This window comes from Notolepis coatsorum (genome assembly GCF_963971535.1).
Source record: "Notolepis coatsorum genome assembly, chromosome: 5".
NCBI lineage: Eukaryota > Metazoa > Chordata > Actinopteri > Aulopiformes > Paralepididae > Notolepis > Notolepis coatsorum.
Window position 1 is genome coordinate 22,675,358 of NC_140169.1, and position 26,391 is coordinate 22,701,748.

The 26,391-nt window shown below is 41.4% G+C and overlaps 1 protein-coding gene across 1 annotated transcript in view; it reads left to right on the forward strand.

Annotated features, from left to right (window-relative positions):
* The window catches only part of dnajc10 (DnaJ (Hsp40) homolog, subfamily C, member 10), a 143,241-nt gene that overhangs the window by 106,018 nt on the left and 10,832 nt on the right, over positions 1–26,391 (forward strand). Inside the window, 4 exon segments of the mRNA XM_084314864.1 lie at positions 18,130–18,224; positions 21,306–21,445; positions 23,074–23,127; positions 25,959–26,106. Of these exon segments, the coding sequence (XP_084170990.1) occupies positions 18,130–18,224; positions 21,306–21,445; positions 23,074–23,127; positions 25,959–26,106 (437 nt within the window).

The following is a 26,391-nucleotide window of genomic DNA, read 5'->3' on the forward strand; positions in this document are numbered from 1 at the left end:
AAATGGTTATGCGATTAAAATGCGATTAATTAGATTAATTAACCCTTTATCTGCCAGGGATTATTCTGATCATATACCCCTATCTGCCACTGTTGAAAGTCTATGGAGATGTTCCCCTTCTTTGCAGGGCTTTAACTTTTTAAATTGTATTGCTAAATTGACATTACTATGGCCCATTCAATGTCAAGTATCTATCGTTTAGGATGTAGCAACGTTCTACTTTTTCATTCACATATTCATACTAAAATATGGTCTAAAGTATAAATATGTTTTTATCGTTTTCTGCAGCATTCTGCAGAACGTGATTTATAGCCCTAAATGCATTATATTGATGATCAAATACAGTTTGATAGCGATCGGCGCCAGATAAAAAATTTCAAATGTACGTGCTTCTAGAAGTTACTACTCATCATCTGATGTTGACCGGATGGGGGGGGGGGGGGTCGTTTATAATTCCGTGGCCAACGTTAGATGATTCATGTAGTGTGGGTGATATGATCATCAGAGCAGTTTGTATCGAACACGGTAATAATAAACGCTGAAACTTACCCCAGTCTCCTCGGGCCGTTGGGCGATCAGCTTGGAGTAGAGTAGACAGTTTTCTATTATGGGATGTTGATCTAGATTAACCATTTCCAGGTTGTATAATACTATATATGTCCAAATAACGTTGTTTATTGAGTTAGGGCGAGCGATTGATTATCCAGTGTGTCGAGATGGAGCCCCGGGAGCTATAGCGAGTGGCCGGACCGAATTTGGATGAGCACCAGTTTCCGTTTCCGTTTTGCTGTTTGGGCGATCCGCCGATCGGCCACCAGATGGCGCGCTTGAACCGTTGGAGAGTTGAGAGGAGATCAACAGGAGATCTCAAGTCTCCGCGGGTGAAATATGATTGCCATCACAGATTTTTGAAATATTGATCTCAATCCAATCCAATCCACTTTATTTACAACAAAGTTGACCAAAGTGCTGTACAAGTCCACAAACATAGGATAAGACATAAAACATAAAAATGTAATAAAAGCACATAATAAAACGGTACAATGTGTCACATAAAAAAGGCCAGTCTCTCAAAAACGGTTTAAAAAAACAAAAGCCAGAGCAAATAAGTGTGTTTTGAGGCGTGATTTAAACACCTGCAGAGTGGGGGCCTGCCTAACATGCAGTGGCAGCTCATTCCAGAGCTTTGGGGCTGCCACTGCAAAAGCACGGTCCCCCCTAAGCTTCAGCCTGGAGTTTGGAACGGCCAAGAGGAGCTGGTCAGAGGACCTGAGGGACCTTAGAGGAACATAGGGTTCCAGCAGGTCTGAGAGGTAACCCGGTGCCAAGCCGTTCAAACATTTAAAAACAAACAGTAAAACCTTAAAATCAATCCTAAAACGCACAGGAAGCCAGTGGAGGGCAGCCAGCACAGGGGAAATGTGCTCCCGCTTTCGCGTTCCCGTCAGCAGACGGGCAGCAGCGTTTTGCACCAACTGCAAACGAGAGAGGGAGGCCTGACTGACGCCCACGTACAGGGCATTACAGTAATCAAGGCGAGAGGTCATAAAAGCATGGATAACCGTTTCAAAAACGGAACGGGATAAAAAAGATTTGACGTGTTACGGCGTCATTGGCAGATTACGCATGGCGGAGAATGACGTGTTAACCCTTTTAGGTCGCAGGGCTTGTTTGGACCCGTGGGCGGAGAACAAAGGGATTTAGAATGACTCATAAATGCTCTGGAAGTCGCGCTTTTCAGAAATCTGTAAAAATAGAAAAATTACAATTTCGAGTGCTTTGAGATTTACTATATATGTCTCCTTACTTGCTAAACATAATACGATTTGTAAATACGTTTAATTCTTGCTAGATGTTATGCTTGTAATTATCTGCGTTTGCCAGAGAACTACAGCGCGTCACGAAACGCACGTCACGCACGCGCGCACACACACAAGAGAAGCGTGTGCGCTGTGAATAGGTGTTAGACCCCCGCGCAGAGGTGAGAGGTATCAGAGACTCGCTACCCCCCATCCAAATTCTAAACAACAGATCGGCATCGGCTTTTCATAATATGTATGAAATATCTCTTGCAATAATATCCACGGGACACTGAGCTGCTTCGCAGAATAATGTGGTGTGTGTATGTGTGTGTGTGCGCTGAGACGCAGCGTCAAGACGAAACTTGTGTCGAGTCTGCTTCTATGTATGTCTGCTTCTTCTGCTTCGACAGTCCTGTATACCCACGTCGCGCTAAAACATTAACTAAGTATGGCAGAGTGCGTGTGTGTATATGATCAGCCACTGGCTACTGTGTGACGAGTTTGGTGTTTTGGTCACCCGCGCTGTAGTAAACACGGTGTGAAGGAAAGATGACGTCGCCTCTCTCTCTCTCTCTCTCTCTCTGTCTGTCTGTCTGTCTGTCTGTCTGTCTGTCTGTGTCTGTCTGTCTGTCTGTCTGTCTGTCTGAGAACCCAGGTTGCTTTCTAACCTATATATATCTCTCTCCCTCTATCTCTCCCTCTCTCTCTCCCTCTCTCTATCTATATCTCCCTCTCTTTATCTTTATCTTTATTACGGATCCCCATTAGTCATCACCGCAGCAACAACTAGTCTTCCTGGGGTCCACACACAACAAAAACAGTACATACATACATAACATTATAGTAGCATACATTTAAAAATATATTCCAATATTCCTACATATAAAAATATAAAAATATTTCCAAATAGCATTACAGTACACAAACAGAGTATCAGATCACAGAAAATACAATAAAAGGGATTAAACTCTCAGACAGTCATTTCTTTACAGTGTAAACTACAGTATCTGTGTTTTTCTTTAATGTAAACTAATTTCTTTTTCTCTCAATGCTCTTTTCAAATTATTTTTAAAACTTATCTTACTGGTTATCTGAGTAAGATGTACTGGCAGTTTATTCCAATATGACATGGCTCTATATAACACAGTTTTCTTTGCTGCATTGGTTTTTGGTAGTAGCAGTGTGAACGTTTCCCTACAGGCATGCCTAGTATTATACTTATGTCGATCATGTGTACATGTTAGCTGTGAATACAAACAGATAGGTTCTCTTGAGATATATATATTCCTCATGAACAAGATCAGGCTGCAATCCAGTCTGTCTTCCACCTTCAACCACAACAGCTTGGTATGCATCCCCTCCACACTGTTTCTCATTGAGCAGTTCAGGGCCAGACGGGCCGCTCTGTTCTGAGTGAGCTGGATCTTATTGAGCTCTTGTCTTGAGGCATTAGACCAGACAGCTGGACAGTAGTCAAGGTGAGAAAGAACTAATGACTGTATCACTTGCTTCAATATCAGATCGGCTAGAAAATACCTACACCTTCTGATAATTGAAATACCTCTGCTCATTTTGGCAACCACATTGTTGGTGTGAGTTGACCATGAGAGTGTTCCATCAAGTGTGACACCCAACAGCTTTGCCTCTCTAACTTGCTCAATAGCTGTTCCGTCTAAAGATATACTTAGCTTCACGTCTTTTCTTATAGTATGCTTGGATCCCAATATTAGGCTCTTGGTTTTTGAGATGTTTAACTTCAGCCTGTTTTCAGACACCCAAGTGGACACTAAGTTCAAATCTCTCTCTCCATCTCTCCTCTGTATCTCCCTCTCTGAGACTACTCCCGGTCTGAGACTACTTCTGTGTGTGTGTGTAACCAAATGCATACCTACATGTATGACCTATATCTATCTAATACTTTTGGATATGAGCATTCTTTTCAATAAGTATGGAAGCCTGAACACAGAATGACACCAGTATCACTGACTACCACGGCAAGCCTATAGAAAATTATTCTATTTAATAATAATAATAATAATAATAATAATTATTATTATAAATGTCTCTCTCTCTGTTTCTTTCTTTCTTTCTTTCTTTCTTTCTTTCTTTCTTTCTTTCTTTCTTTCTTTCTTTCTTTCTTTCTTTCTTTCTTTCTTTCTTTCTTTCTTTCTTTCTTTCTTTCTTTCTTTCTTTCTTTCTCTCTCTCTCTCTCTCTCTCTTTCTATTATATTACTATTATATATCTATCTAAATATCTAAACCTCTGTCTATCTAGTGTGTGTATATGCATGGCATCAAATCAAAGTGTGTGTTGCCTGTATTGATCAGTCACACTATACCCCCATTCAGCTGTAATTGTTCCCTGCTGGGCCTTTGTTTCATGGTGTGAATTAGTCATTGAAATTAACATTGACATCACATTGAATTCTGGGAAGGAGTGTAGTTCCCTTATCATTAGCTGAATTCACTGAATTCCCTTCAGAGGCTCCTGCTGCAAATTGGTAATGACTGTACCAGAATGTTTGATAGGACATTGATTGAAAACTATCGTCTCAAATTTGACAATTGATGGCTTATTTTTAAGGTATGAATCTGTAATTTTATATTATGTAACAAAAAAAAAGGGGGAAATTCTCAGGAGGAGGAGCTATTTAGGTTAGACTTCTAAGGGTTAACTCGTCCTTGGCGATTAAAGGGTTAATTACAAATCCTGTAATTAATTAGATAAATCTTTTTATCGCCTTTTTTTTTTTTTTGCAAAATCAACTCTGCCTCTTTTGTTAACACTTTAACTGCCAGAAGACGAGTTTAGGCGTCCTTCCCCGCCATGCTCAAGTTGCCGAAGACGCCGTAACTCGTCTTTGATATCAATATTTAAAAAATCTGTGATCGGATTCATATTTCCCATCCGCTGGCCTGAGACCCACCAAAAAGCCCCACTGAACCCTCTAGCGGTTCAAGAGCGCCATCTGGTGGCCGATCGGCGCAATCGCCAAAGAGGAAGTTACTTGGACGATGTGCTGTTCTCCCATATTACTTCCGGGCACTCGGTATAGGTTTCGGCACTCTGGCTCGTCACAATACATAGCGATCCGTTGCCAATAACTCGATAAACAACATGATTTGGACGTATATACCATTATACAACCTGGAAATGGACCGGTATTCAAACATCCCATAATAGGAAAATGTATACTCCACGCTCATCGGCCAACGGCGCGAGGAAGATACGGTAAGATTCAGCGTTATTTTTCAATGTCTCCTATACTAACTGATCTGATGAACATTTGACCCACATTAGATGAATGGTATAACGCTGCCCACGGAATTATAAACGCCCCCTCGCCCATCCGGTCAACATCAGATGATGTGTAGTAACTTCCAGAAGTCCGTCCAGTTGGATTTTTTTAAATCGCGCCGATTGCTATCAAACTGTATTTGATCATCAATATAATGCATTTGGGGCTATAAATCACGTTCTGGAGAAAGCTGCAGAAAGAGATGAAAACATACTTATACTTTAGATCACATTTTAGTATGAATATGTGAATGAAAAAGTTTAACGTTCATACACCCTGAACAATACATATAGGACCTTGAATGGGCCCTAATAATGGCAATTTAGCAATAGAATTAAAAAGGTTATAGCCCTGCAAAGAAGGGGAACTTATCCATAGACAAATAGAGCTGGCAACTTATGGTATATCATGAATTTAGCCTTAGGCAATCAAAGTGTTAACTACAACAAGCAATGCCGTTTGTTATTTAAGATGAGGTCGGACTCGGCACTGACAGATTTGTGTTCATTATGCTGCTTTTATAAAGCCTCAAATGACGGCTTACAATATTTCATGAAAGCAAAGTGTTTTGTTTGTCTAAGATTTAAAAAGGTTTAAACTTTACAGCACTGACAAAGTTGAACAAAGTGCTGTACAAGTCCCACAACATTAAAAAAAAGAAATTATAAAAAAAAAAAAATTATCTCGAAGCTTCGAATTAAAATCGAATCTCGGCCCCAAAGCTTCGAATTCCCCCAAAAAATTAGAAGGTCAGCCCTACTACGGATAGCTCATTATATCAACGGCGTTGTTGTTTGCAGGCTTGGAGCTGTTGGTTAGCTAGCTATCGTTCTCAGTTGGCTAACGTTAGCTACTAGCTAGCTAATACTGGCCTACCTTTTTAATTCGCAATGGAATGGCTAGCTAACTAACTGTACAAATCGATGTGATTGGCTGAGACCGTAATTTGTACGGTTGGCTGGATTGGGGGTGGCCAGCTGGCTAGCTTTTCAATCAATCAGGCTGGCAGTTCGTAGTGCAGTAGCTGGCTGGATAGCTGTTGTATTGTGGGTTAAGGTAGCCAGCTGGCTGGCTGGCAGTTCGTGGTGCAGTAGCTGGCTAGATAGTTGGCTAATGTTGGCCAATATAGCTGTAACTGAATGATGCTAGCCTTATGTTGTCTTATGAGTTTCAGTTCATAGGAAAATACTTTGACTATAATGGTCAGAAGTAGGGATGCACCGATATGAAAATTTGCCACAGATACCGATACCGATTGTTCAACTAACACAATCGGCCGATACCGATACCGATATTTGTGGCAAAATATTTTTTTTTAATATTTTTTTATTTTTTATTTTTTTTTGTAATATTTATTTTTTTGTAATTTGTAATTTTTTTTATGAAACTACTGTATATTTGTCTTACAAATTGTGCTCACCGATATGAACATAGGCCTCTTTACTTACTTAAAAAAAGGAAACATCAAGAAATAGCACTATCTCTCTCCCAGTATGTTCTGCAGGGCTGCAGCTAGATACTAGTTCTCCCAGCATGGTCTACCCTGCTGGGCTGCAGCGAGATACTATTGTCTCAACCAATGACATTTTGATTGACAGTCGATTCTGCCAATTACGTCACACACCGCTTGCACCCGCCTCTGCTGTTACCACCAATCGGCAAGCGTGTTGCATTTTTTACTTTTGCTTTTGTCCGCCATTGATTTTGACGACAGAGGTTTTCTAGAACAACAACACGGCGCGGCGCGCGGCCGACGTTTAGCTTTTAGCTCCGCAGGATGACTTAAATGAGGCATAATGATTTTACTGCAACTAATGTTATAATAAAACAAAGCCTTTCTATACATGTGTCTGATTGAAAACGTTATTAACAGATTGCAGAATGGGTAAAACTCAGGGCTCTGTGAGCAACGTAAGGAACTGAGCTAGTATGAACGCTTGCTACGTTCGGGTAAATAATATGCTGACGTTATGAACGTGTAACACTAACTATATAATGTTAATGCCACAAAACGAATGCCTTGTTAATCACAAGTAGTAACTTTGATGCAGTAGCTTGTGTGTGTGTGTGTGGGGGGGGGACTGCCCGGACTGGGGACGGCAGCTAGTATGAACGCTTGTTACATTCGGGTAAATAATATGCTGATGTTATGAACGTGTAACACTAACTATATAATGTTAATGCCACAAAACGAATGCCTTGTTAATCATAAGTAGTAACTTTGATGCAGTAGCTTGTGTGTGGGGGGGACTGCCCGGACTGGGGACGGCGTTGTGGAGGTCGCGAGTGAACTTTTTTTTGTCTTGACTCTACACAAATTGATGGATATTTATCGGCTACTGCCATCGGCACATCCGAGCTTATCGGCCGATAGGCCGATTGCAGTCAATAAGGCACTTATCGGCCGATACCGATACCCGACCGATACATCGGTGCACCCCTAGTCAGAAGTAAATTAACTGTATATACTCTCTTTTAGAAACTGTCTCTTAAACAGTACTGTATATATTGTATGTCATAAATGGCTGGATGTAACTACTGTTTATCTGTATGTCAAATGTTATGATGAATTGAAAATGGGGGACCCTGATGTAAACAAGACGTCTTTCTCTGGTCTGCCTCCCCTTAACAATTGTGTGTATTGAGCCGTACTGTATTGTACCCATTCTGCAATCTGTTAATAAAATGTTCAATCAATCAATCAATCTGTTATGCTTAACATGCAGTACTATTAACTTTACTTAATTTCTAAGATTAGATAATTTAGTTATTTTTAAATGTCTGATCTAAAGATAAACAAAGGGTTTTAAAAGTGTTATATTTATCTTCTCTTATAGTACCAGAGAGAATCTGAGGAGAATCGACCAGCAACAAAAGCAAAATTGTTAAAAAAAAAAAAATATATATATATATATATATATATATTTTTTTTCATTTCAACCTTTATTTAAAATCGTAAGCATCTGAGGTTTCCCTCATTTACAGAAACGACGATTGTACAGTACATAATAAAAACAATATTCACAGAAATTTAAACACCAGAGTAAAACAAATTAAAAACGTTTAAAAATAATTTTAAAATATCAACTAAAACAGTTACAGGTAGTCACACAATGGTCTGAAATCATACATTTAAACATTCCAAGGGAAGGGAGAACCTCCATTTTTAGCGTGAGTTGAAGGACATTCCATGAGTTAGAGGCATCAAAGGAAAAGGCTGACTTCCCTAGCTCAGAACAAATCTGAGGAACCCTAAGAACCATCCAGTCATTCGATCGAGTTGAATAGGTTCCAATATTCCAATTTAACAGTGAGGAGATATAAACAGGTTGTTTACCAATAAGGGCTTTAAAAATAAATAAATACCAGTGTTTGTTGCACCTTTCTGCAAGAGAAGGCCAACCCACCCTATCATACAGGACACAATGGTGAGTATCATATCTGTCACCAGTTATAAATCTGAGAGCTGAGTGATATGCAGAATCCAGAGGTTTAAGAGTTGATGCCGCAGCATGCCTATAAATTACATCACCATAGTCCAAAACTGATAAGAAGACTGATTCCACAATTCTTTTTCTACTAAATAGAGGAAAATTGGATCTGTTTCTGTACAGGAAACCAATTTTCTCTCGCAGTTTAGTGGCAAGATTTTCCACATATATATATTTATCTTTCTTTTTTACTTTTTTTTTACATTTTAAGATTTAACATTTTTCCCTGTGGTATCGAAAATGGTATCGAATATCGACATTTTCAAGGTATTGTATCGAAGTTCGAAATTCCAGTATCGTGACAACACTAGTGTTGCAATGTGACAGCTCTGTTTACACATCATTCCTATTCCCTTTTAATTGTACATATATCATTTTTGTTTTGATTGTATTGTTCCACTTTTGCTTTGGCAATGTATTATTATTTAAATTGTTTTTATTGGTTTTTTTAAACATTCAACAACATTATATACATACGTACAAACATACATACAATACATGACTACATATAACCGCACAATACCTAAAATAAATGAAAAATAAAGTAGACAAAAATAAAATAAAAATAGTAAAAATAATCAATTGCCTATCCTATGCCTGAGCATCCTCTGCCGGGAATTTTAGATTGAAATAATCCAGAAATGGCTGCCAAACTTGGAAGAATTTCTGGGTAGAGCCCCTGGTGGAGTATTTAAGTCTCAAGTTTTAGGTGTGCCATCACATCTTCGACCCAGCGTCGATGTGATGGAGGGATGGCTGACTTCCAATTAAGCAAAATAAGGCATCTAGCCAACAAAGAGGAGAAGGCCACAGCATCTGTTTGAGCGACAGATACCCTGATTTCGCCAGGGAGCACTCCAAAAACTGCAACCAAGTGGTTGGGGCTGATCTCCCTGTCACACATGAATGAAAATGTTTCAAAAACAGAAAGCCAGAATCGGGATAGTGATGGGCATGACCAGAACATATGGCAGAGAGTGGCTGGAGCCTGATGGCACCTGGGGCAGGTCGGATCCACATCCGGGTAGATCTCGGCAAGTCTGCTCTTAGAGAGGTGTAGTCTATGAAATACCTTAAATTGGAGTAATCCATGTCTGATGCAGACAGATGATGAATGTATTCTTTTAATTGCCAATTGCCAAGAATCTTCAGGGATTTCAAGTCCCATATCCTTACCCCATGACTCCCTAATACGGTCCAGTGATGGGGATGCCATCTCTTGGATATCCCTGTATAGTGAACTCACTATCCTCTTTTGTTTTGGGTCTCCCTCCAGCCACTTATCCAGCCACCTGTCTGGTTGAAGTACAGGAAAAGAAGCAAAATATTTCTTTACAAAACCCCGCACCTGTAGATATCTAAAGAAATGTGAGCGGGGGATGTCATACCCACCTACCAACTGTTCAAAGGACATGAAAAGCCCTTCTTTAAACAGGTCCTTCACCTTCTTTAGCCCCTTTCCGGCCCATGTTTTGAATGCTGCATCCATGAGTGAGGGCGTAAAAAGTGCATTAGATGCAATTGGGAGATAGGGTGAGGCTTGTTTATATTTAAAGTGAGTCCTAAACTGTGCCCATATACGGAGTGAGCCAATCACCATGGGGTTATTTGTGAGGCGCTTTTTACTGAGTGGCAGTGGAGCACACACTAGTGAGGATAGCGATACCGGGTGGGCGGAGTGTTCCATGTCAACCCACACCATTCCGCCTCCCCCATGTGATGCAGCCATCCAATATGTCAATTTATGGATGTTTGCCGCCCAATAGAATTGTAGAAATTTGGGAGTGCTAATCCTCCATCCTCTTTCGGTCTTTCCAGGAATGCCCTTCTAATACGCGGGGTGGTCTTATTCCAGATAAATGTTGTAATAAATGTGTCTAATTCTTTGAAAAAGGATTTGGGGATAAAGACGGGCACTGTTTGAAACAAAAATAGGAACCTGGGCATAATTGTCATCTTAATTGAGTTAATCCTGCCGGCTAGTGATAGGGGAAGTGTTGACCAGCGAGCAAGATCTTGTTTAGCCTTATCCAGGGCTGGTTTAAGGTTTAGCTTAAATAAATCCCTATACTTGCGTGTCAGTCACTCCCAGGTATGTAAAAGACTCAGATATTATCTTCAGTGGGTATGCCCCGAACGACATCTTTCGAGCTAAATCATTAACCGGAAACAACAGGCTCTTAGAGACGTTAATTTTGTATCCTGAGAACTTGCCAAAGTTTGAGAATATCCAGTGCCTTCGGGATGGAAACATGGGGATCGGACAGGTACAGGATCAGGTCATCTGCATAAAGTGATAGTATATGTGTTTGGCCGCCCCTAGAGATACCTGCGAGGCCCGCATCACTCCTCAGAGCGACCACCAGTGGTTCAATGGCGAGATCGAACAATAAGGGACTCAATCCGCAACCCTGTCTAGTGCCCCTCCCTATCTGAAAGTATTTGGAAATAGTCTTATTGGTTCGGACCGAGGCCTGTGGTGAAACATACAAGACCCTAATCCAACCGCGGAAAATGGGCCCAAACCCAAACCTCTCTAGAGTTGTGAAAAGATATTCATATTCAATGCGATCAAATGCTTTCTGAGCATCGAGAGATAACAGAACCTCTGCTGTGGGCGGGGCTTCAGGAGAGTATATGATATTGAACAGCCTACATATGTTACCAAAGAGCTGACGCTCCAGAATAAAGCCTGTTTGATCTGGGTGTACCACTGTATGGATAACTGACTCCAGTCTACTGGCTAAAACTTTGGTTAAAATCTTATAATCGCAGCAAAGCAAACTGATTGGCCGATATGATTCACACTTCAGAGTGTCTTTTCCTTTTTTAAGAAGGACTGAAATTGTGGCCTGCGTCATTGTGGGTGGGAGTGACTCTCGTTCCAGTGCCTCTGCATATACATCTTTTAAAATCGGAATTAGTTTGAGAGAGAATGTTTTAAAAAATTCTATTGGGAAGCCGTCCGGCCCTGGGGCTTTGCCACCCTTCATCTTCCTGATAGCTTGATCAATTTCAGCCACAGAGATATTGCGGTCAAGATCAGACCTATCCTGGTCACTTAAGGTCTGCAAATCAAGATCATCGAGAAACTGCGCCATCTGTATATCCTCCCTTTTCTCAGAGGTGTAAAGGGTCTCATAGAACTCCTTAAATTGGTTGTTGATGATTTTTTGATCGGTAGCTATTCCATCTGAAGTGTCAATCTCGGCAATAAGTCCGGCCTCTGCAGACTGTCTTAGCTGGTGACATAGCAATTTGCTAGCTCGTTCCCCATGTTCATAAAACTCCTGGCGAGATCTAAGATGAAGCTCCTCCACTGCCACAGTGGACAGGATGTCAAATTCTGTCTGCAGAGTAATTCTCTCCTTGTAGAGGTCAGTGGATGGTGAGGCTGAGTGTTTATGGTCAATATCTTTTAATAGGGAAGTCAGTTCATTAAGGCGTGTTGAGCGTCTCTTATTCAGACCGGCATTAAAAGATATTATCTGGGCCCGCAAGTATGCTTTCATCGCTTCCCAGAAGTTACAGTGGCTTGTGTTCCGGATGTTTGTTAGTTTCTATGAAAAAAATCTATTTGGAAGTTAATAAAATCAACAAACTTTTCATTCGACAATAAGCATGAGTTCAGCCGCCATATTATTTGTGGGGGTTCATTATTTGGAAATCCCAGTGCCATTGTAACTGGGCCGTGATCTGAGATAACAATACTCTCACAATCGCTTGACTTAAGAAATGGGAGGAGCCTTTTATCGAGTAGAAGATAATCAATCCTGCTATAGGACTGATGTGCTGCTGAGAAGAAGCTATATTGTCTGGACCCTGGGTGTTTGTACCTCCATGCGTCAATCACTCCGTATGCCTGTAGAAAAGCATTAATAGTCTCTGCTGATTTACTCAATGTTCCAGGTGTTCTGGATCTGTCCAGCAGGGGATATAGGACTGTATTTAGATCTCCCCCCAAAATCAAGTGATGACTATTCAAGTCTGGAAGCAGAGAAAACAAATCACGAAAAAATTTAGCATTGTCCCAGTTAGGAGCGTAGACACATGCCAGTACCACCGGTATATTAAACAGGTGTCCCTGAACGAGAATATAGCGACCATCGCTGCCCGATATCACCTTTGATTGTGTAAACTGCACATCTCTATGAATAAGAATGGCTGTACCACGGAATTTGGCATCAAATTTGGAATGAAAAATCTGCGAGAAGCCCCCCCTCTTCAGCATATTATGATTCTTATTAAGCAAATGTGTTTCAGTTAAAAAGGCTATATCTGTTCGCAGTTTTGATAAGTGCAAATATTTTACTGCGTTTCACTGGGTGATTAATCCCTTTAGTGTTCCATGTTGTAAATTTTGTAGTTGCCCCCCGCAATTTATTAGGATTAGGTACAGCCATACCGTGGTGTAAAACAAGACATAATTACCTCCTGGTCACAGACAGCCCAAGCACAGAGCAATTTAATTGACAGTAACCCTCTATAAGAACAATGCATCATTAAAGACATGAACAAGAAACACAAAAGAAAACAAGGATACGAACACAAAACGCAAAACATCCCAAGACCCCCCTGCTGGCCCCTCCCCAAATGAGAGACTGCAGAAACCTCTACTTGTCTTTCCTCCTCTGACAAGACCATATTCAAAGCTTACCCTGTGGGGCTGAGCCTTACCAGAACCGTGTAATACTAAAACTGAAATAATACTAACCAGTCTAACCACAATCAATCTTTTACCGTCTGTAGTAGACAAAAGAAACAAAACAAAACAACACCTTGTTAAAATTAAAACACTGGATTTACGGCAGCATGGCGTGCCTATCATTGAAAATAATGATCAAGAATAGAATATGGATATCAAAAAGGCACTCTAGAGTCCCTGAAATGCCCTCTTGTGAAGAGCCTCATTGATTTGATCCCGGAAGTGAATGGAATAGGGAACAGTCCTTCAAAATAAAACGCTACGTGCAAGCGTGACAATAGTATGAGCTGACTGTATCCACATAACATAGACATGACCATATCATAAAAAGAAAAGAAAAAAAGAGAAAAAATTAAAGCCACAGCCATTAAAGCAGACCAGTGATCCCGTATTCGCTAAGCGCAACACCATTGTATTATAATGAGCCTGGCTGGCACAGCAAGACATACCATCCAGAACGGGCTTCTTATAACACAGAACGAACACAGCATAGAAATAGAAGCAGAGACGTTAACATAAAGTGCTTCGTTTAGCAGCAGTTACTGCAAAGTAATATAAAATCCTCTCATTTGCGTCGATCACTGCAGATTCCCGTGGAATCTACAGTCTCTATACATACAGTCTGTGTTATTAACCCAGCCTATAAGACAAAACACCAGACCAAAAATAATTATTAAAACAATGTCTGTATTATTAACGAAAACCTCGCCAGCGCCTATATACTGAGCCCGGGAGGCCGATATAGCAGTTCAACAGGTGCGCACCTATAAAATGCCGTTTGCTGGTATTCAATTAGAAAAAAAAACACCAAACCAAAAATAATTATTAAAACAGTGTCTGTATTATTAACGAAAACATCGCCAGCTCCTAGCTGACCCAGAAAAGCAGATAGCAGTACAACAGGAGTACACCTAAATGCTGTTTGCTGGCGTTCAATTCGAAAAAGAAAATACAAAATAAGCATACAGATAGTTGTCGGAAGCGCCCTTATTGGCGTCGTTCACTGTGTGATTCCCGTGGAATCTACACAGTATTATTAACCCGGCCCATAAGAAAAAACAACAAACCAAATTAGATATAGAACAGTATCTGTATTATTAACGAAAGCCTCGCCAGCGCCTATATACTGAGCCCGGGAGGCCGATATAGTAGTACAACAGGTGCGCACCTATAAAATGCCATTTGCAGGTATTTAATTCGGAAAAGAAAATACAAAGTAAGCAAGCATATAGATACGCACCTTTAGTTGTCGAAGGCGAGAAAGTGTCCACAAAATTTAAGTCTTTCTGTATTGTCCACTGGGCTTATAGTCCGTTGTGCACCTTATGGAAAAGAAACGATAAATAGACGCAACAAGTCCAATGTTGTCTCGTCTTGCCATCACTACTTGGGATGCAAATTATTCTCTATGAAGTTCTTTGCCTTTGCGGGATCTTTGAAACTTGTGCATTTGCCATCCGATGTAGTTATCTTTAGCTCTGCAGGGTACCACAAGCCAAAGCGTACCCCCTCACAGGACCTGAGCAAGCCCTGTGCTTCGTTGAACTGGGCCCGTTGTTTGGCCACGGTTTGCGTGAAATCTTGATGCGCGCAGATAGTCATTTCCATTGACCGCCGTCTCCGGTGGTCATTTGTTTCCCCTGCTGTCTGGTTCTCCATAGAATTTCCTCCCTCTCTTGGAAGTAATGACATCTGACGATGAAGGTCCTCGGTGGGCCGCCGCCGTCTTCTCCACTCGCTCTCGTGCGAAAGGTACGATGGGCAAAATCCAAAGTGGGTAGTATGGAGAGGCCAAATGCGACTTTCAGGCACTGAGAGACATAGTCTGACTGTCGCTTCCCGTCCTCTCTTCCTTCTTTTATCCCAGTTATACGCAGATTAAAACGGCGGGACCGAGCTTCCAAATCCTCATTTCGAGCTTTCTGGGTCGCTAGTTCTTTCAGACCCTCAGTCAAATCTTGCTCCAAGGCGGTGATCCTGTCAGACTGGTCGTTGACCGCAGTTTCCAGTTCTACAAACTGTTTCCCCATGGCCTCAATTTTGGCGTTGACATTATCATTAGCCTGTTTAATTTCCGCCCTGAGATTGTCAACCTGGGTCTTAATCTCGACCGACTGGGCCTCCCCCTTGTCGAGCAGCTCCGTCCTCAGCGCCGCAATAGCTTGTAGGATAGCCTCTTGCCCCGTGTTCTCAGTCGGTGTAGCATTAGCCTCCATAGCTTCCATGTTGGCTTTATTCTGGTGACGAGTACCCTTCATCATCTGCTGCAGGTTGTATTGCGGCGACAAAACTATGCAAACGTTCTCAATATCTCTGTTGGGTGTTCTCAGACACTCCATGAACTTTCAGGATCAAACTGGTGAATTAATTTACATAAAACACAATACTGGTAAGGAGCTCAGCCAAAACACGTCCTCACATGGCGCTGCCTCTGCTTTGGCAATGTAAACTCATGTTTTCTCATGCCCATTGAATTGAGTGTGTGTGTTGTCTGTGTGTATGCAGAGTGTGAAATAAATGGGTCATGCTGCCTGCATGCCCAACGTGAGAAGTTAGTCTCGTCATTCTTGTAATTGCTACACTATACCGTTACAATGATATATAAAATATCATATTATATTATATAACCATTCAATATGCACATGACAGAAAATATTATATGCCATATAATATGTTCTGTCATGTGCATATTGAATGGGTATTACTAATACTATTAATACTAATACTAGCCGAGAGTAGGTCAAATTTTGGCTGGTAGCTCTCGGCTAGGTGGTAAATTAAAAAGTAGATCTTGGTTCAATAAAGGTTGGGCACCCCTGGACTTAACACATTGACCGCCAGCAGCAGGGGGCGCTGATCCCCCTTCATTGCCAGGTCTTTATTCAATGGATATAGTTTTAGACTGCGACATTTGCGAGTGCTTAAAATATATCTTATATTATATCTATGGGTCTAATAACGTTGTCGACTGTCAGTGAGTTGCTTCCAGTCAACATGCCCAAAACAGATTGTTTTTTCATCCCTACATTTCTGTTTTATACCGTTTTGAATAGAGTATGGTTTGGGTGTTTTTGAGTAATTCCAGGAAAAAGACAAGAAAAAGGCATTTTAGTGTAATCCAGTCATCACGTTGTAATTTTTCGGCTGATTATCTAATCATCCTGAAATCAACGCAAGATTATCATTATTATATCTCGTCGTGCATACATGAAATGGCCATCGTAGCGGGGCGCTCGCCCCCCCATCCCCCCACCGCAGTCAACGGTAATAAGCACATACACCTACACACAGATAGCTTTGATCACGGTAGAAATAGTTATCAGATCAATGCAAGGTTTCATATATAGAGTCCTTACCTTGTCTCTGATGTAATGCAAAAAAAATAATCCAATTATCTGATCGCCATTCCAGTTATCCACAGCGATCATGTCCCCGACATTACCGAACGTTACACACGGACGGGCGGGCGGGGTTAATATTCCATGCCGTCGTTGTAAGCCCCTGGCTCGCCTGAGTATTTAAACCCCGCCCGCACGGCTCAGATCGGCTCATAAAACACACCAGCCCATTTACAATGGGATGCAATAGCTCCGCAAGGCAGTAGAGGGTGGTGTTGACCGTCAGCCAGCTCAGACACATTCACCAGGGTATACGGAGGCTGCAGACATGAATTATGAATAGATATAGCGAATAAACGAAATAACGGTCGTTTTTGGCGATATTCGCCTGGCGGGCAATAATGAGTACTAGTTTTTGGCAATTATTGTGTTAAGTATCGGACGGGCATCTCGTCTGTCGGCTCCGGCTGCGTTTTCTCTGATCAACCAATACCTATTGCATGATTCCATTCTCGAGTTACAAGACTAAACATCTGGCGAGCATCATTTGACAAGCCACTCGGACGAGTGACCACGTCCGGTTGTAAACGGTCTTGAACTGACCAGTTACTGCTGATGGCGAAATTATAAACCAGTGGGTCATGCTAGCCTATTGTTTAGCCTTCCTCTTATAAACCAATCGGTCATGCTAGCTTATTGTTTAGCCTTCCTCTTATAAACCAATGGGTCATGCTAGCGTATTGTTTAGCCTTCCTCTTATAAACCAATGGGTCATGCTAGCTTATTGTTTAGCTTTACTCTTATAAACCTTATAGCCTGTTACTGTTTCTCATCATTATCAGACCTTCTAGCAGCCATCTTTACTGCTGTAGTCATGTGATTAGAATAGTGCTGTCAATCGGTTAAATTATTTAATCTGATTAATCGCATGATTGTCCATAGTTAACACAATCTGCGCCAAGAACTAGTTAACTCGTTATTGCCCGCCATGTGTTCAGCGCCAACAACGAGTTAACTCGTTTTTGGGATCGTTATTTAGTTTATTCGCTATATCTATTCATAATTCATGTCTGAAGCCTCTGCAGACCCTTCAGACCCTGTCTGAGCTGGCAGACTGTCAACACCGCCCTCTACTGCCTTGCGGAGCTATTGCACTCCATTGGAAATGGGCTGGTGTGTTTTCTGAGGCGATCTGAGCTGTGGGGGAGGGGTTTAAATACTCAGACGAGGCAGGCCTTTACAACGATGGCATGGGACACTAACCCCGCCCGACCGTTCATGTGTAACGCTCGGTAATGTCGGGGACACGATCGCTGTGTATAACTGGAATGGCGATCAGATAATTGGATTTTTTTTTTGCATTACATCAGAGACCAGGTAAGGACTCTATATATAAAACCTTGCGTTGATCTGATATTTCTTTCTATACTATATTTATTGTGTATTATTGTTGTTTTTATTGTATGATTTTATTACCATGATCTTGTGTTTCAGATCGTTCTGAAGGAGAGACATGGTTGGTTGATTTCTACGCTCCATGGTGCGGCCCCTGTCAGGCGCTGCTGCCGGAATGGAGACGGCTAGCCCGGGTAGCTTAATTAATTATAAATGTTTATTTATAATTATATATATATATATATATATTAGAGGTGGGCATAGATTAATTTTTTTAATCTAGATTAATCTATCTGCAATCCTGGATTTAATCTAGATTAAAATGGCTCAAAGAAAATAAAAAAAAAACTGCCGAAGGCATTCAAAATATGTGTGTTCTATCCAAATAATGACCAGAAGTAAGTCCTTACTTTTTCTTTCCTCCTTATGTTTCTCAGGCCAGGTGGCCCATTACACCATGAGCCCATCTCCCGTTTCCAAAATGCATTACAGACTGTTTGAAAAAGCTGTTTTGCTATGATAATTGGTAATGAAATATCAAAATAATGTTCAATAAGATGTACTTGTGTTTAATAAGTTGTTTTATTCAGAAGTTAACACAAATAAATAATATTACCAATACAGTACAGTATCTAGCACTCTCAGGAGCAAAACAGAAAGAATCATTTCAAACTTGAACTATGTGACATGGCTTGAATCAACTGCTCCAGTGGAGTTGCTCAGTGGCCAATGGTGTCAACTGTGGTTGTACTGGGCAGCTCCCAGGTGTGAATGGAACTGTGTGAATGTGAAGCAGGGCGTTCCTGAAAAAGAGCATCTGTGCTCAGCGAACCTACCCTGGGTAAATAAAGGTAAAAAAAAAATGTAATTTTTTTTTAGATTAATGCGTTAATTATATTATCGCGCGATACTAGTATAGCGTTTATAACCTTTATTTATACAGGGTAGTTTCACTGAGCATTGAGGCAGGGTTTAGACTAAGGTAGAGTATTGAGGCTGGGTTTTGGGGGTAAGGTATAGTATTGAGGCTGGGTTTAAAGGGTAAGGTAGGGTATTGAGACTGGGTTTAGAGAGTAAGGTATAGTATTGAGGCTGGGTTTTAGGGGTAAGGTATAGTATTGAGGCTGGGTTTAAAGGGTAAGGTAGGGTATTGAGACTGGGTTTAGAGAGTAAGGTATAGTATTGAGGCTGTGTTTTGGGGGTAAGGTAGGGTATTGAGGCTGGGTTTAGGGGTAAGGTATAGTATTGAGGCTGGGTTTTGGGGTTAAGGTAGAGTATTAAGGCTGGGTTTTGGGGGTAAGGTAGGGTATTGAGGCTGGGTTTAGGGTGTTGGGTTAGGTATTGAGGCTGGGTTTAGGGGTAAGGTAGGGTATTGAGGCTGGGTTTAGGGTGTTGGGTTAGGTATTGAGGTTGGGTTTAGGGGGTACGGTCTGTGTCTGTAGATGGTGGTGGGTGTCGTCTAAGTGGGCTCAGTAGACTGTATATCTAACCTGTCTGTCTGTATTTCTAACCTGTCTGTCTGTGTCTGTAGATGGTGTGGTCTAAGTGGGCTCAGTAGACTGTCTGTCTGTATATCTAACCTGCATCATGAAATCTCTTCATTTGACCACGATTCGATTCGATAAATCAGTTAATTCCCCCAAAATGTTTGAATACACAAATGTGGCTGGGGGAACTGATTCACTCAGCATGAATGGACTATAGGTAAATAAAAACAATACACACATAAAAAATAAAAAATTAAAATAATTTTTTTTTCCGATTAATTAGTGTGGGTGACCTGGCGAAGCCAGGTTGCCACCCACACTATAGAAATCTATACTATTTTTATTATTCTTTCTTTATTCCACCGATTTTGCAAACACTACTCGTGCCAGAGCGCTCGCGCCCCATACACGTGAAAGGTATCAAAACGACTGGCTTGCCTATGGCAACAGCGCTATTCAAACTCGGAAAGTTTCACCGCACCGTTTGGCTACGAATTTAAACGGGAACATTGCGGTCCCATTGGAAATGCATTGCAAGTTAGAGTGCGGCAGCTGGAATAATTTTTTTTCCACTACCTTGGGTAAATTGCGAGAGTGATCTCAAAAACACATCAAAACGATGACACGGCTGTCTGTTCGCTCACAAAAGAAAAATAAATGGAATTGGACATTTCTATCTCAACTGATGACCATTTGTTTGAAGGTTCTCCTCCCCATAGACACCAATGTAATCCCACTCTAGAAATACGATGATTTTTTTAGCTTTTTTCCCCTTCTGTTCCGATCGCCACCAGGGCCACAATTGTCGACGGAATGCCACAATATCGCACACAACCCTTCGCCTACTCCTTGAAGTGCTCATGTGCGCTTTACAACGCTTCATCTCTTATGGTTTGCTTTTAATCATCGTGACAATGCAGTCATGCATCTGCTCCCATTGGAATACATTCAAAGTGAAAATGCAAAGTAATTCGTGATTGCATCACCTGTGTGGCTCATGGCTCATGATTGGTTCAGCCTAACAGCTGTGAGGCTCATGGCTCATGGCTCAGCTGACCTGCCAATGACCTCCCCTGGACTTAACCCTTAAGTTACCCTCTGTGTTGCAGTACTGAATTGCTTGACAGCGCCCTCTGTCTTGCGGGTTGTGTCATTGTACTCAGTAGAGATATCCTCTTTCATTGGTCGATGTTGACCACCTTTCATTGGTCGATGTTGACCACTCCCCCGATCCTTAGACCACGCCCCTTAGGCCACACCCCCTTAGTGTATCTCTTGTGTAATAGTGTAATAGTGTGTAATAGTGTAATAGTGTATTAGAGTGTAATAGTGTAATAGTGTATTAGTGTGTATTAGCGTGTAATAGTGTGTAATAGTGTAATAGTGTGCTATGCGACTTGCGGGTTGTGTCATTGCACTCAGTAGGGATATCCTCTTTCATTGGTCTATGTTGACCACTCCCCCGATCCTTAGGCTGCGCCCTCTTTTTGTATCCTTTGAACCGTTTGTCATAGAGACTCGCGAGAGACCCTCTCCCGTTGGCCGGCGGTGCACAGGCGTCACCCACACTTTCACAATTTCCCCCGCGCGGAATTGTCTAGTTCAGATTATAATCGATTCTAACATATTCAAATCGATGCATCGAATCGAACACATTAGAATCGATGCATTTTGATTAATCGATGCATTGTTACACCCCTAGTGTGTGTGTGTGCACGCGTGTAGTTGTTGGTAGGTGTGTGGGCTCAGTAGACTGTCTGTATATCTAACCTGTGTGTCTGTGTGTAGATGCTGGTAGGTGTGGTCTTAGTGGGCTCAGTAGACTGTCAGCAGCACCAGTCGTTCTGTCAGAGTGAAGCAGTCAGAGGTTACCCAGAGATCCGTCTGCTTCTTCCTCCTCCCTCCCCCACAAGACCTGGAGAATATCTGTATGTAACACACACACACACACACATATATACATATACATATACTAGGGTTGACCCCTATTAGTCGATTAGTCGACTAATCGGTCGAAAGGAGCCGTAGTCGACTGGCCAACCTCTTAGTCGAATTAAAAAAAATCTATATATATATATATATTTATAATCTTTTTTTAATTTTTAATTTTTTTTTATCATTCTTTCCAAAAGAAAAGAGGCCTAGAAGCGTGGCTAACGCTAATGGCATGCATGCCAGAGGCTAACTGCCTACGAAAACAGGCACAGAGGCACTGAAAGAGGATTTCACCCATCTAATGAACACACTAGACTAGACAATATCAAGATGTATCCATCAGTGGACCAATTGCATGTTTTTGCAGAGAACAAGACGCCTTCAGTCGACTCCCTCAGACATTAAGCACCCCCACAGCCAAAATGGAATGATAAAAAATAAAAATAAAAAAAATGTAATTCTTTAAAAAAATATTATACTTTATTTTTATTTATTTTTAGTCTACCAATAGTCGACTAACAGCACATTTTGGCCAATCATAGTCGACCATCCAAATCCTTAGTCGGGGACAGCCCTAACATATACATACACATACATACATACACACACACACACCTCCAAACGACCTGGAGAATACATGTATGTATTCTCCTAGTTGGCTAGTTAGTCGATTAGTCAAGCTTACTAACCAAATATGGTCCATTTGATAGATTCTGTAGTTTATAGCGAAACGTTTTAGTGATTGAATGGAAAAATAAAATGGCACTTGAGCTGAAAGGGAGCTGTCAATCAAGAATGATCAAGCTCCCACAATCCTGATACTGTGGATCTGAGCAGCCAGATGAACTGTTTTTGAGCTGGGTTTTATAATAGTTATTAACATTTTTAATCATTCAAATTTGGCTGGTGCTTAATTACAAATTTTCCAGTGGTGTGAGAAACTCGGAACACATTTATTATTGCTTTCCCCCGACTTTAAAGAGCCGTAACATAGTCATAGTCAGAAGGATGTGGGCTGGTGCAGAATCAAAGTGGTCCGACAATACATCACTCTCTGTCACTCTCTGTCACTCTCAATCACTGTCAGTCACTCTCAATTACTCTGTCACTGTCGGCCACTCTCAATCACTGTCAGTCACTCTCAATCACTCTCAGTCACGCTGTCACTCTCATTCACTCAGTCACTCTCAATCTCTGTCACTCTCTGTCACTCTCAATCACTCCGTCTTGTTTTTGTATCATGGGCAGCAGCTCAACTCCTGGTGCTCCCAAAGGCCATTCTGCTACACTCACACAAGGCTCGTTCCAACCACCTTCAGTCAAGTCTAGCAGCGTGACTGCATTCAGTTAATTTCCAATGTAGAGGAGCGTATGCAGTATGCAGCGTATGCAGTGGTGTGTACCTCGTGGCTGCAGACACTCCTCTACATAGGAAATTAATTGAAAGCAGCCACGCCGAAGTCTTGTCAAAAACCGGCACACACACACACACACACACACACATACACATACACATACACATACACATACACATACACACGCACACACACACACCATAATGTGTTTCTCCAACAAAACTGGAATTTCTGTCAATACCTATTGTTTATTTTTGTGTGTCCAGGAGTTACAACGGCTGGCACAGGGATGCTCATTCTTTGAGAAGCTGGGCTCTGAGGTGAGACCACCTGTCTGTAGACAAGATACAACCTGTAGTAGTATTATGTTATTGTAGAATATATGAAGTAACATAATAATACTATTATATATATAATATTTGAGACATACAAGATACAATCTGTAATAGTATATATTTATAATATACAAAATAACATATATAATAGTTAAGACAAGATACAATGTGAGAATAAGAGTTGGAGGGTGTATTTCTTCATTTAACAGAGCTATGCTTCCTTTCTTGTGCTATGCTAGGTTTTTGTGCAACTGAATCTCTGTGCTGGACACAGAGATTAAATGTATTTATTACATGGCGTTTTCACATTCGTCGAAATGCTTGCTTGTGATTGGTCAATAGCCTCCCGACAGCGGTCATTATTACACAATAATGACCGCTGTGGGACAATAATGACCGATGTGCGCAGCTGTTCGCAATCAAGCCCACATCAGTGCAGCAAATCAGACACACCTGCCGCGGCTGCACTGACAGCGGAGTGTGTGACGATTACAGCGGAGCCAGAACAGAGGCTGCCCGCGATAATAATAATCACTTTATTTGGGCTGACAGAGCCACAGAACTGCGATTTGTCAAATGAATTAGGTATATTGTTAGTAAGTTAGCCATGTAATAAGCGGGATAATGTATAGCTTTACTCGGTCATCATCGCAAAATAATTGACCTTCACTGACGTTTAAAACACCTCGCCGAGGCGGCTCGGTATTTTAAACTACGTGTCGGTCAATTATTTTGCGACAATGACCGAGTAAAGCTATACATTATCCCTTACATATTTTTTGCCTGACTCTCTGGAAAGATGGAAAAAAGGTGTATTTCCCAAAATGTTTGAGTGTTCCTTTAAGTCTCAGATTCTGGCAACCGATTCTCGTGTCCCCTGCGTCACATTGTCACGCCACAACCTTTGTGTTTATTCTTCACGCTCTGACACCCTTAGGTGTGTGTTCTTCATGCACTGTGTAGTGCCCTTGGTTAACCATATAACATTAAGGGTTAGGGTTAGCTAATCTGTACATTAAGGGTTAAGGTTAGCTTTAGGGCTAGCTAACTGGTACATTAAGGGTTAGGGTTAGCTTTAGGATTAGCTAACCGGTACATTAAGGGTTAGTGTTAACTCATTGACTGCCACGCTGTTTTCCCAAGTTTACTTCCTGGTGCCAGCGTTTCAGATCGCTTTGACGATGTTTGTAGACCCATCGTATATTCTATATTATAGCTATGGAGACTATTATATACTATGGCTCATTTGAAATGCTTATATTTATACTCCAACAGGGAGCAAACTGTTTATTTCTACATACATCCGTTCCTGCGCAATCCCAGGCTAAAGAGTGGCCAGTTTCCCAAAAATCCCTGCAAATTTTCTAGTAAGAAAGATATTGCGTCTTTTGTGAAGCATGCACAGTTCGTGCTTGTTGCTCGACACTTATACATTTCCAGGTCAAAGGGCTCATGTTGATACATATTATTGTTCTATTCACAAAACCACCATGGGTAATCTTACCTGCTTCTCGATTTTGCATCCATTCCGGCTCATCTGGGTCTGACTCGGTAATCTCGCTGCTATTGCTGAACATTTCAGTGAAATATTCGGGCTCTGGACGTGCTCTTGAGACACTCTGAACAGATAACATTACATCCTCGGCCGGTTTACTTACTTACTTAACGTCACGGTGACCAAATGCGTCCACATTTTTATAGGATTCTATCACATTTTCATAACAATAGCGAATATAACTTACCCTGCACCGTTTTCATTGAGGTTTCTTACAAATTAACGATGTTTTATTTGTCCTTTATATGCGGATAACATTAAAATCTAAAATTGTACCATTATGTTCCCCTTTAGACAACAAACATAATGCTAATGATGCACTTTTGTTAAGATAATTAGGTGACCATTTTCGGTCACTATATTCAGGTCGCATTAATAGTTTAACGCTGTTCAGATCACGTTTTCCTAATCCGGTGCTGACCTGTGAACTAGGTGATACATGTCTTGGGATTTGTAGTCATTTTGTAGTCATAAAATGTTCACCTTTTAAACCAATGCTGCCATCTACTGACAACAGAAAGTGTTGTGTATAACGTTAAATTGATTAGGAGAGGCTACCCGCACACTTGTAAACACTGTCGCCCAAAACACATTCTAGAGATTCCCACTTTATACTGGTACATACGTTCATATCTAATAGTCTTTAGATGACTAAATATAGATGAATACTCATGAAATTTGAGATATATATTCTAAAATAAGTATAATTTCACTTCACCTAGCTGTCGTCATGAAATTCCCAAATGCTGACAGTAAAAAAAGCCTGGATGTCGCGCAAAATGGGGCGTGACCGAATTTGGTCTACAGACAAAGAGAGTGACCGAGATTGGTCTACGTTCCGTTATCCTCTTCATCCCGTTTGGGGCATAAGGCCGCAATCATGAATATACTAGTTTTTGGAGTTCAACGCATTGGCGCCAAAAAAGAATATACTCGTTATTGGCAGTCAATGAGTTATGGTTGGCTAACCACTAATATAAATGTCAAACCTGCTGCCAGAAATCTGGGTGTGATTTTCGATGTAAAGTTTTGAGCAACAGGTTCATATAGTTACTCAGCCATGCTTTCCTCGGGTCAGAACTATGTTTTTCATCCTTTACCTGGAGAAATTAATTAATACTTTTATGATCTCTTGTGACTACTGTAACTCTGTATTCCTGACTCAGCTAAAAGTCCCTTTCCTGTTCATCCAACGTGCTGCAACCAGGCCTCGTAACTGCTCTCTCTTTCCCTCTCTTCCTGGGTCTCTCTCTCTCTCCAGCTCTCTCCCCAGGGCGTCAGTAGATTTGTCTCCAGACAGTTTCCTGTCGTTAGTGGTGCAGGGTCGTGACCCCTGGGTGGTCGACTTCTACGCCCCCTGGTGTCGCCCCTGTCAACTTTTCTCTCCCGAGTTTGAACTACTGGCTAGGGTGGGTGACAGACAGACAGACAGACAGACAGACAGACAGACAGACAGACAGACAGACAGACAGAGACACACAGACAGAGACACACAGACAGAGACACACAGACAGAGACACACAGACAGAGACACACAGACGGATAGACAGACCGAGACACACAGATGGATAGACAGAGACAGACAGACAGATGGACATAGACAGACAGACAGATGGACAGACAGACAGACAGAGCGACAGACAGATGGACAGAGAGACAGATAGACAGACACACACAGATGGATAGACAGAGAC